The sequence below is a fragment of the Taudactylus pleione genome, unplaced genomic scaffold (genome assembly GCF_031769625.1).
Source record: "Taudactylus pleione unplaced genomic scaffold, aTauple2 ptg000378l, whole genome shotgun sequence".
Lineage (NCBI taxonomy): Eukaryota > Metazoa > Chordata > Amphibia > Anura > Myobatrachidae > Taudactylus > Taudactylus pleione.
Genome location: NW_028284779.1, coordinates 5554478 through 5567043, shown reverse-complemented (window position 1 = coordinate 5567043; position 12566 = coordinate 5554478). Strand labels below are relative to the sequence as shown.

Genomic DNA, 12566 nt, shown 5'->3' with positions numbered 1-12566 from the left:
AAACGTCTGCACCCTGAAGAAGCCACGGTCATCCTGACCTGGCTGTAAAGTACTCCGGTGATCCCGCTAAGAGCGGAGGCCGTCCAGGTACAGGAGCATTGGGATATACTGAACAGGAGAACTGTCAGAAAGTCCAAAACGCTGGTAAACCCCTGTGGGGCTGAGGACAGTCCCAACAGGCAGAGCCCGAAAAATTGTAAGTGTTGCTATGATACAGCAAACATCAGTCCATGCTGATGAAAGGTCTCTGTAAGTACCCGTAGGCACGCGTCCTGGATATCCAGTGATACCATAAAGTCCCCAGGTTCCAAACATAGTATGATGGAGCATAGGGATTGCCTCCTGAGCCCAGGTAGCTTTAGGAACTGGTTCAGGGAATTGAGACAGAGAATAGGCCAAAAAGGACCATTCAGCCACTGCACCAAAAAGAAAACAGAACAACCAGTCCCTCGCTGAGAAAGTGGGGATGGCCTAATTAGCTCCGGTTACCGCAACCACTGTATAGCTTTCTGGATTTGTAAGGCCCTGTTCGGTCTGAATAAGGGCCCGCGCATGTAAAGAGGCCACCTGAGCAAAGAGAGGACGTACCCTCCTACCCACGTGGTCACGGCAACTTGACACTAGTACCGGGCGAACTGAGAAAATCGGTATCCCCCAGTGGTAGGCCTGTCTCGTCAGGCTGAAGATATATCTGTAGGTACAGAAGCAGGATCGTCTGGCAGTCCAGGCCTGCTCGGTACTGGATATGTCGGCCCTTGTAGAGGCTGACAGTCTACAAAGAAACAGACCTTTAGGCTGACCCAGAGGACAAAAAGACTTAACAGACTTAGTCTGAGGCCTTGTAGTGGGCATAGCTGAAGGCGGTAAACTTGTCGTTAGTAATACTGCCAATGTTACTACAATCTAGTCAAGGTCAGGACCAAACAAGATCTACCCTATAGATGGTATCTGCACCTCTGCATTCCCAGAGCGCAGCCATAGGGTATTACAGAGGATACAGTTGCAGCCGGAACTCTGAAAGTTAGGAGACTGGTATCCAGTATAGGCATTTCCACATATGACAACTGCATATACAACGTTTTTTCCGCTCCAGACATGTTAGAGGGGAAAAACGTTACAAATGCGTCAGCTCAGTAAGCAATAGTATTAACCAACCATGCTATAGCCATGGTAGGATGGGTAACAACCCCTGAAAGCGAATATACTGATTTCAGTTACCACATACGGATCCGAAGAATCCAACCACGCAGGAATGGGAGGCCTAGTAACATCTGTAATCAGACGAGTAACACACCCATCCCCATCCACCCCAGGAGGGGTTCGTGATGACCCTCAGGGAATTTGGGACAGGAGGCCAAACACTGTTGTAATAACTTGTATCTGGCAACAGCCAGAGTCCCGCCATGCGATCCACCCGCTAGTCAGCAACAGGGAAACCGAAGGCATGTAAGACTGAAGGCAGCGGTGGGCTGGGCCGGGGGGCAGGGTGCCATGTGCCCCCCGGGCCGCAGCGTCATGCGGGCCGCGGGCAGTCTGTGTCACTGTGACACAGACTGCAAGTTCGGTCAGCGCTACACAAGTGACAAACACACAGCCGCCGGCTCCGGCAGCTGTGTGTTTGTTGTGATCAGCAGCCAATGAGAGTCTGACAGACTCTCATCAGCTGCTGCTCCCACTGCCAGAGCCGGACATCTTCCGGCTCCCGCAGTGGGTAATGGGAGTGACACGTCACTCCCATGATGCGTCACTCCCATAATGCAAAGCGGTGGACGGAGGAGCTGATCTCGGCGGCAGGAGCAGGAGCGGGTGTCAGGTAAGTGTTTTTTTTTTATATTATGTGTGTCTACTGCGGGGGGTCTGGCACTATAAGGAGGAGACCACTACTGGGGGCACTACAAAGGGGGGGACTACTACTACTGGGGGCGCTACAAGGGGGGGGACTACTACTACTGGGGACACTACAAGGAGGGGGGGAATACTACTACTGGGGGCACTACAAGGGGGGGACTACTACTACTGGGGGCACTACAAGGGGGGGACTACTACTACTGGGGGCACTACAAGGGGGGGACTACTACTGGGGGGGACTACTACTAGGGGCACTACAAGGGGACTACTACTAGGGGCATTGCATAGGGAGGAGGGGACTACTACTAGGGGCACTACATAAGGGGGAGGGGATTACCACTGGGGGCACTGCATCGAGGGACCACTGCTGGGGGCTCTATATAAAGGCCAATAGTGGGGGTACTGCATAGGGGGAAGACTACAACTGGGGACACTATTTAAGGGGCACTGCATAAGGGTTACTACTACTGGGGGCACTATATAAGGGGCTTACTACTGGAGGCACAAGGGGCACTGCATAGGGGGGATCACTACTGGGGGCACTACTCGAGGCCTGCATAAGGGTGTCCTCTCCTGAGGGGGGGGGGCGCCGTAGCATGCACGTTCTTTTGGGCACCCTGGCTACACGCTACTCCTCTGCCAGGGCCGCCTGCATGCATTTGCCCCCCAGGCTAAAAGTTGCCAGCCAGCCCCTGACTGAAGGTGTATGATACAGGTGCAGGTCAACATTCACTAACCAGAATGGACCTGCTACCAGCCCTAAAGCAGGGATAATAATACCTGAAATAGGCTTCCCCCCGTGTAAGAGAGAAAGAGCCCAAAACAGTAACCAGTTCACGCAGAGCCAACTGGGAAGTAACCACAGGGCGTCAACCACGCCAATTTGCATTTCGTAGAAAACGACATCCTGTGGTAATCCCTGCAAGGGGAATGACAGACTATTGTGGAACCAGGGGGAATTCAAATACTGCGAAAAAACCCTGCAGGGAGCGGTAGTCTGTGTCACAGAGGAAGAGTGCAAGAAACTGCGAGATACCCTGAGATTAAAAGGTCAGTATGGTGAAGTAACCCCAAGTGAGGTACAACAATGGGGCCCGCCCGGCGATCCGCAATTAAGATCCCGAGAAAACAAACTGCCCAAAGGGGTCGTGAAAGGGGCCGGCACCAGATGACGCCACATACAGAACCCTTTATGAGTCAAATCCTCCGCACTAACACCTGCAGCACATGACTTGCAGGATAGTAAAAATGGGTGCAGTATAACGCTCTATCTCCTGGTCAGACATATCTGACCAATCTTGGCAGAAATATCAAGCAGCGCCATACTGATCCTGACTGATGCCAAAAATTAGCTGCAGGGACCCATTTTCTACGTATGCAACACACAGTTCCATCTAAAATATGGCAACGTGCGGCATGCAACAGTATGTGACAAACCTCACAAATATTAACAAGTATATAAATGTGAGGTCTCAGAACCACCCTAAGTACAGCTGTATTAGGGCAGATAAAGAAAAGGGATAGATATATACTGACAGGTGAGAGAATAAAGTAGAGACAGTCAGCACTAGCATAAGTCACATACCATGCAGATATATACATAAACATGTCATATAATATACTGCACTATGTCACTGCATTCAACTGCCCAGATTCAGTGTCTGGGAAGGCTACAGCACTGTGTACACTGACCTGGTGGTAAGGTACGGAGGAGGACTGGACTCACTGCCATCTCCGGAGCTCTGCTGCTGCACACAGAAAATGGCCGCCTGGAGACCTCAGAAGAAGCATGGCCCGCGGAGGAAGCAGCTCAGCGACGCCAGACTTTTGACACTGAAAGGCGCGCTGAGCTGAGGGGAGGAGCCGCTGTAACAGGGAAGGCTTGATCCCCTGGCCGGCTATTAACCCCCGGGACGCCGGCTCCCTGCGCCGATCGTTAAGTCCCTGGTGGTCTAGTGGACACACGGGGTATGGGGGGCCCGCCGCCACTGCCGGCGCCTCCGGTCTGTCCCCAGAGACCGGAGGCACAGGACTGCATTTGAAATGCGCGGATCACCGCAAGCGGTGATCCGCGACCTTACCTGCTCCCCGTGGATCCGGCAGCAGTCCTGGGCGCCCACAGAGTCCGGCTAGTACAGACTCTGGGGTCCCGCTGAGATCCCCAGATTTGTACTGGCATCTCAGCGCCAGCGGGGTGATGGAGCGGCAGCTTAGACGTCCTATGGACAGTCCGACACTGCCGCTCTGAAGAGTCCAAAGTTGGAAAAAAACTTTGGGCCTGATTCAAAGCCACTCGTAAGCGGCAGCTCGTTCGCTCCGAGCGATGTTTGCCCAACTGCGCATGCGTACGGATCGTTATACGCATGCGCGAACCAGTCAGTGCGGCCGAAATTCATGTGCTCGCAAAATAGCGAATGCCTGCTAATTTGAGTGACAGGATGAGGCGTATGTGGGTGGTAACAGGGGAAGGTGCTTGAAAACGGGGAGTGGAGATCAGAACGCAGGCATGCTTAAAGGTCAAAACGGGTGTTTTATGGGTGTGCATAATTAAAACAGCAGCGTCATTGACCACGTCACTGGGGTTTTTTTTAGCCAGAACTGCTCGCAAAATTGTGGTAGCAAAAACCAACCACAAGAATAGCGAGCAGCTCATACCCTGTTCGATGTACTCGATTAATCTAATAAATAGCGGACATGACGTAGGATGCGAGCGGCCAGGGGGCGTAGTTTCCCAAAAAACGACCGCAAGTTTTGTTCGCTCGTTCAGACCTAGAGGCGTGAACACACCGCAAACAGCGAACGGTTCATTTGAATAGCCACCCCTATTTTCTGGACGAGCGAGCGCAAATAGCGACCGGCTCTGAATCAGGCCTTTGTCCCTAAAAAAATAAAATAAACTTAGGGGCTGCTAATCAGCTCCCCCTGCGCTAACGGTGACCCGACTCCGGCCGGGCACCAACTTAAACTGAGGTGCCTCTGGCTTGGGGGTGGGGTTATAGGGAGAGTGGACCCAAGAGCATCCTGGGAGCTAAAAGCTTTAACTGCGTGGTGCCCGGATTTGGTTCCCAACCTATACCCCAAGGTCAACCCTGTGGACCCCCTATGGACCCTGAAATAGAAATACTCCTACGTTGACACAGATTATATTGCTATAGTGGTGGGCTGATATATCGATGTTGTGCAGTTTGAATGACATTGATTGTATATTGTACTGGACTTCTATACGGTGTATTATATTGATTCTTTATACAGTATTTGTAATTTTATATACTAAACTATATTCAGGTACTTTGTTTCTTTGTATTCCGAAATAACTTCAATTTATATTTGTACTACTTTCTAAAAGTTTGAAAGATTAACAGTACTTTTGTATATTGTTTGTTCCAAGAAACAGACTAGTTTTTTATCAGATAATTTTATTTTATTTAACTCTTGGATTATGCAATGTATAATTGTTCTATTGCTGTTCAATAAAAAGATTTAAAAAAAAAAAAAAATTTGCAAAAATCGTAAAAAATCTTTTTACAGATTGTCATTATGGGGTATTGTGTGTAGAATTTTGAGGACAAAATTAATTTATTCCATTTTGGAATAAGGCTGTAACATAACAAAATGTGGAAAAAGTGAAGCGTTGTGAATACTTTCTGGATTCACTGTATATTATCGATGTCCTTGTCCTGATTAGTATTGTAGTGTACTGTAAGTCACTGGTCCCTTATTTGTTTATATATTTTAGAAGGCGCTGCGGAACACTTGTGGAGGCAAAAAAATAAGCGATAATAATATATTAAATTTACTAAAGTAAAGTTAAATAAACTGACTAAAAAGTAACAATAAAAATATAAAGACTTATTTAATTAATTTAAATGAAATACTCTTTCCCCTATGTTTGACTGACTGCATCTGATACAGATAAGATAAAGTAAAGCATCTTGCATAATATAGCAGACATTAAGGGCCTGATTCAGAGCCGCTCGTAAGCGGCCGCTCGTTCGCTCTGAGCGATGTTTGCCCAACTGCGCATGCGTACGGATCGTAATACGCATGCGCAAACCAGTCAGTGCGGCCGAAAATCGTTTGTTCGCTAAATAGCGAATACCTGCTATTTTGAGTGACAGAATGAGGCGTATGTGGGTGGTAACAAGGGAAGGTGCTTGAAAACGGGGAGTGGAGATCCGAACGCCGGCGTGCTTAAAGGTCAAAACGGGCGTTTTAAGGGTGTGCATAATTAATACAGCAGCGTCATTGACCACGTCACTGGGTTATTTTATAGCCAGAACTGCTCGCAAAATTGTGGTAGCAAAAACCAACCACAACAATAGCGAGCAGTTCATACCCTGGTCGATGTACTCGATTAATCTAATAAATAGCGGACATGACGTAGGATGCAAGCGGCCAGGGGGCGTATTTTTTCAAAAAACGACCGCAAGTTTTGTTCGCTCGTTCAGACATAGAGGGGTGAACAGACCGCAAAGAGTGAACGGTTCATTTGAATAGCCACCCCTATTTTCTGAAAGCGGGAGCGCAAATAGCGTCCGGCTCTGAATCAGGCCCTAAGCTTAATCAGTGACTCACTGAAAGGTACTTTTGTATTATGCAGGTGTTCCCATGTCAGTGCTTCATTTAGCTATTGCTACATTTGCAGTTACAGCACATACATGTGCAAACACAGTATACAGTATGTATATACAGTGTATATATTTATTATACAGTGTCATTGATAAATATAAGCTTTACTTATAGATGACATTTCTGTGGTTGAAGATAACTTGCCTGTGTTTAGTTCAATGGATCCTAGAAGTAATGATGGTTGTAATCCTTGTATCTCTTGTTCGAGTGTATCATAATGTAAAATGTCTCTTTTGATCTCGCTAAGAGAGGGGTCCTCAGACAAAAATTGCTGCAAAATGTAAATATTAAAATTTATATAACACACAGACAATACTCCCTGAAAGGTGTGCAGAGTAATGCTGGGTACACACTGGCCGACATATCAGCTGTTTAATTGAACGGCCCGATACAGTATATCGTGTGCGTCGGCCAGTGTGTACCAGCGATATGTCTGTGAACGGTTCATTTATTTCTGTTGCCGTTTTAAAACTATCGGACAAAACCACTGATCATCAGTGACTGTGACAAAGTGTGGGTTAGTAAATTGAGCCCCTTCTCTCTCAATCAAAATCCATACCCCACTTTTTTCAGCACCAAACTACTGCACATCAATAAACTATCTCAGACTTGTTAAAAACAAAATATGTACAATTGCTCCTTTCTATCATTTACAATTTATGTAAAATAAAATGAGAATCTTATGTGGTGTAGGACAGTTTTTCCATAGATTATTACTCTAGGCCACAGGTTCTCAAACTCAGTCCTCAGGAACCCAAACAGTGCCTGTTTTCCATGTCTCCTCACAGAATCATACTTACATCACCTGTGACTCTTTGAAAATGTGTCAGTGAGTAATGAATACACCTGGACACCTGCTGGGTAACCTGGAAAATGTAACCTGTGTGGGCAGGGGCGTAGGGAGGGCGGCTCCAGTGGAGCGCAAGCTCCAGGCGCCTAAAAGTAAAGTGGGCACACAGCAGCCTGACTCTGGCGCGGCGCGGCACCTACAGCCCACATGCAGCTGTCAGTGGGCATCCTCACTGTGCGGCCGGCGGCAGCCCTCCACTCATCCACGGCTGGTAGCCCCACAGCTGCTGCCGCGATCGGAGCTCAGGTCCGATCGGGCAGCTCTGCACACTATCCAGCAGTCGCACAGGGGGGGAGCTGCTGCGCATGCCCAGCCACAGCAGCTACCCCACAGTCCTTTGCGTAGCCTGTCAGTCACCATTGATGGCTCCGCCTCCAGCCCCTCCGCGGCCCGGCCCAGACTCCAGTGGAGAGACAAGGAGGCCTGGAGTTCTAGAGACATGGAGGCCTGGAGATGGAGAGACATGGAACCTGGAGAACCACAGGGGGGCCTGGGGATGGAGACATTGGAGGGTCTGGAGTAACACAGGGGGCCTGGAGATACACAGAAATTGTTTGATCACGGAAATTTACATTTTGCCCTGCACAAAAACTTCTATTACTATATATTATCTGGTTTTGATGATGACATGGGTTATATTTCTACGTAAACAGGCATCTTCCAAATGTGATCTCCTACATGAATATTGAATACCGGCTGAAGACGCTGCCCAGTGAGGCTCAAATTCTTCAGAGGTTCCCTGTTGCAGATAAACCACCATATAGGTAAGAACAGACTTTCAACCTGACTGGCCCCCCCAAAAAAAGGAACATTCACCAAAATTTCTGTTGCTGGCGCTGCTTCCCTCAGTGACTTGCAAAAGCCCTTCCAGGCCCTAAAAAGGAGTATCCTGCCCTCCCCCATAGACCCCGCCCCCTCAACAGACCCACCCCCGTTATGGCTGTTTCCAGAAATTTCCCTGGCTGGTTTTCCACCCCAATCCGCCCCTGCTGTGCACCCCACACCAGAGTTGTGCGTGTGACATTGTGATGTCACACGCACGTGCGTATAACGTCAGGCAGGCAGAGAGTCAGACTGGAGTGTGGAGGGAGGAGCCGCCCGGGACGTGCTGCACCTCACCGGGGAAAAAAAAAAAGTGTGTTCTGTCTTATAGCTTTAGGCAAGCTAATACAGTATATGTACTAACTATATAATTTATAGGGGTGGTCAGTGAGCGGGGAGGAAAGTCAGTGGCAGTGCCCCCCCCCCCACCCTTTGAGTGTAGCAGGTCTCCATCCCTTATATTTATTATTGCACCCATCAGCCAGTGTCTTATTGATTATATATCAGTGTGCAATAATAAATGTAAGGGATGGGATGGGAACCTGCTACAATCAGTGATGGGAGGGGGAGGGGAGGCACTGCCACTGACATTCATAAAAATGCATTTACTATATAAAAAAATGCATGTACTATATAAAAAATGCATATACTATAGCAGGGCTTGACAAATTTTTCTAAAACTTAGGAGCCAGGATGAAAGTGTAGGAGCCAGACCCCCCTTCCCCCCGGGAAGCATTACTGAGCACCTACGCCCCCGACAACCAACCCCCATGGCCACACCACTAACGGGGTGCCCCAGTAGCAAATCCCCCCTCTGCAGTGCCCCCAGTAGTAATCCCCCCTCTGCAGTGCCCCCAGTAATAATCCCCCCTCTGCAGTGCCCCCAGTAATAATCCCCTCTGCAGTGCCCCCAGTAGTAATCCCCCCTCTGCAGTGCCCCCAGTAATAATCCCCTCTGCAGTGCCCCCAGTAGTAATCCCCCCTCTGCAGTGCCCCCAGTAATAATCCCCTCTCTGCAGTGCCCTCAGTAATAATCCCCTCTGCAGTGCCCCCAGTAGTAATCCCCCCTCTGCAGTGCCTCCAGTAGTGATTCCCTTATGTAGAGCCTCTTTAATCAGTGCCCCCAGAAGTGCCCCCCCCTATGCATTGCCCTCAGTAGTAGTCCCCCCTATGCAGTGACCCCAGGAGTAGACCCCACTATGCATTTTCCCTAGTAGTAGCCCCCCCATAGTATCCCCAGCAGCGGCCACCCCCACCTATGCAGTGCCCCCACAGTAGCGGCCGCCCCCACCTATGCAGTAACGGCCATCCCCCCTGTGCAGTGCCCCTTAAAAAAAAAAAACGCAACTTACCTGATCCCCGCTCCTACCGACGACCGCCAAGACGTCATGACGTGACGTCTCTCCCAACCTGCTGCGGGGTGAGCCGGAAGGTGGAGCTCATGAGTGAGCTCCAGCCGGCTCACTCCGTGAACGACGCAGCAGCCAATGAGAGTCTGACAGACTCTCATCGGCTGCTATAACAAACATACAGCCGGCGCTGACGGCTGTATGTTTGGTACTCTGTAGTGTGGACCGTGCTCGCGGTCTGCATTACAGGACCCAGGGGTTGCTGAAAACCTGGTCGCCAGGCAGCCAAATCTGGTCGCCATGGCGACCTGGCCCACGGGTTTTGTCGAGCCCTGTACTATAGGAAAAAAAATGCATATACTATAGGAAAAAAAATGCATATACTATATAAAATAAAAATGTGTGAACTATAAACGTGAACTAAAGTGAACGCTGCTTCTTCTCGTGTGTGTGTGTAAAGTAGGAGTAAAGGCAGCATGCAGACCCTTGAATGCCTTTGCCTGATTGACAGGTAGAGGAATTTAAGGGGTGGTGCAGGGGCAGGGTCGGCTACAGTTCCCGGAAACAGGGTGTGTCCGCCCCGTTTTCCAGGAGTGGCCAGCCCAGGGACTGCATGGACGTACGCAGTCTTCAGGGCTCGCATGCCGACCAGGCAGAGTAAACATCTCCTGCTGCATTTGCATTATTGCAAGGATCGCAATTGCAAAGCTGCCTGCGTGCAGCTGTGCAATTGAGATCCTTGCTGAATCAGGCCCTCTGTGACCAACTTAGGATTTTAAAATATTTTTTTTACTTTCAAATGTAACATCCCCCCACATGTTGGCCACGCCCCCAATTCAGTACAAGGGATGGGGGGCGCGGAAACATACCCTTGCTCCAGGCACCATGGCACCTAGCTACTCCTCTGTGTGTGAGAAACACTGCTCTAGGCCAGTGGTTCTCAAACTCGGTCCTCAGGATCCCACACAGAACATGTTTCCAGGTCACCAAGCAGCTGCACAGGTGTACTCATTACTCACTGACACATTTTTATAGATTCACAGGTTGAACTAATTATTCAAGTTGTGATTCTGTGAGTAGACCTGGAAAACATGCAGTTTGGGGTTCTGAGAACTGACATTGAGAACCTGTGCACTAGGCAGACTACAGAATACATTTCTCCTGGTCTTATTGGACGGCTCATGCAATGACTAGAAAGTGCCTGGTACAAAATAAGCAAATTGTGGACTGGTTACTGATTACAATAGATATATTTTGGGAGAATAAATGTTAAAGTTGAAATGAACAAGAGGTGAAATTTGTATAAAGGCAGTGCTTGGTCATAGCATTTTCAGCTACAAACAATGGGTCTGATTCAGCAAGGAACGCAGTTGCTTATACGCATGCAATAGGTCCATTAATTTGCCTGTGTATGCGTATGCATCGTAGTGCGCGTGCGCAAGCCAGGAGCTGCATTCAGAACTGCGTTCGCAGAGGATACTTAGACCCATGACAGTGATTGACAGGTAATGCCGTTTGTGGGTGGTGACAAAGGGGTGGTCAGGCGAACGCAGGCGTGCCAGTGCGTTTCAACATCGTTGAATGGGCGTGCATAAATTAGCCACTGCAAAACCAGATGCTGCCTGAGATCTCATAGCGTGCGCAGAAGTAAGCAATTCCTGAGTGAGGTCTGAGCTGCCTTAACTGTTCGTATGAGTCCGATGTTATCGATTGTTTCGCAATGTTGTCAAAGTATATGGATGTGAGGGGAAGTGGGCGTCCTTATGTGAGGCTGCGATTGCAATGCGAATGCAAACATTTAAATAACACCGCTGATATTAGCAATGCAGTTGCGTGCCTATAAGCAGAATTGCGATCCGTAGTGAATCAGGCCCAATGTGCTTTGGTTCCCACCTTACAAAAGAGTACTATAATTATACCCGTCCAGAGTTAGATGAGGCAGACCCGGTTTGAGGTGACGTCCCATGGTCGGGAATTTTTGACCCGACTCTTGGGAAGTTGGGAACCATGTACAAAGTCATATGCCTATAGGGCATGCAAAAAACCAAGAGTGATTAGGAGAAAAGGGCAACAGAGGTACATCCACTATGACACAGCCATACCCAGAACTTGCCACAACCACACCCTTGTGTCCGGATTCGGAATCTCACAGATATAAACGATGGCCTTGTGTGAACATTGAGGTAAACACATTGTTCACTTATAGCATTTTACTGCAGCTCTGCTAAACAGTATTACCTCCCCCATTACAGACAGCTGAAGAACCACAGAAACTATTAATAGGGCATATTTTACATATTAAGCTAACTATAAAAACTCCAGTTAGCAGGGGTGCAGCTAGAGGGGGGTTGTGGGAGGAGGGGACAGGGAGGTGGAGCCAGATCCGCAATCCCAAATGGGATAGAGTATTTCCTTGTATTAAACCGGAGAATGCTGGGCTGATCAGGAAAGGGAGGCCAGTCTGTTGCATATAGTAATCACCTCCCAATGGATGTGCACTGCAGCATAATACTGCATGACCTCTGAATCCCATCTGATAGCCCCTCCTCCTTCTTACAGTCTGCAGGGCCTGACTTGCCTGGCTGCAGGGCTACTTCCTGAATGTTGTGTAGTTGCAAGAATAGGAACAGGTGAGATCACAAAAAGGTAAGTCAGGGTATAGAAGGAATGGGTACAGATTATGGAAAGTATTATTAAGAACTAGGGGTAATGCTTTAATTGGGTTAATTAAGATAAAGTGTTTTTTTTCAGTGAGATTGATTATGAAAGGAAGGAATGTAAGACTGATGCTATGGCAGTCACAACTACATTTGATATATGGCAATCACTGATACTCTCTGTATTGTATTGGTAATTTATACTCTCTGTAATTTATGGTGGTCACTGATGCTTTCTGTATTGTATGGTGGTCACTGATGCTCTCTTTATTATGTGGTGATCATTGAAGTTTTCTGTATTATATGGCAGTCACTGATTCTCTCTGTATTGAATAGTAGTCACTGATGCTCTCTATATTATATTGTAGTCAAAATTACTCTTTTATTGTATGGAGGTTGCTGATGCTCTCT

General features: G+C 48.4%; 1 protein-coding gene across 1 annotated transcript in view; it reads right to left on the bottom strand.

Moving 5' to 3' along the window:
- DNAH8 (dynein axonemal heavy chain 8) overlaps window positions 1-12566 on the bottom strand; it is a 521770-nt gene that overhangs the window by 295134 nt on the left and 214070 nt on the right. The window contains exon 27 of the mRNA XM_088445337.1: window positions 6622-6748. Coding sequence (XP_088301463.1) covers window positions 6622-6748 — 127 coding nt within the window. The remainder of the gene's footprint in view (window positions 1-6621; window positions 6749-12566) is intronic.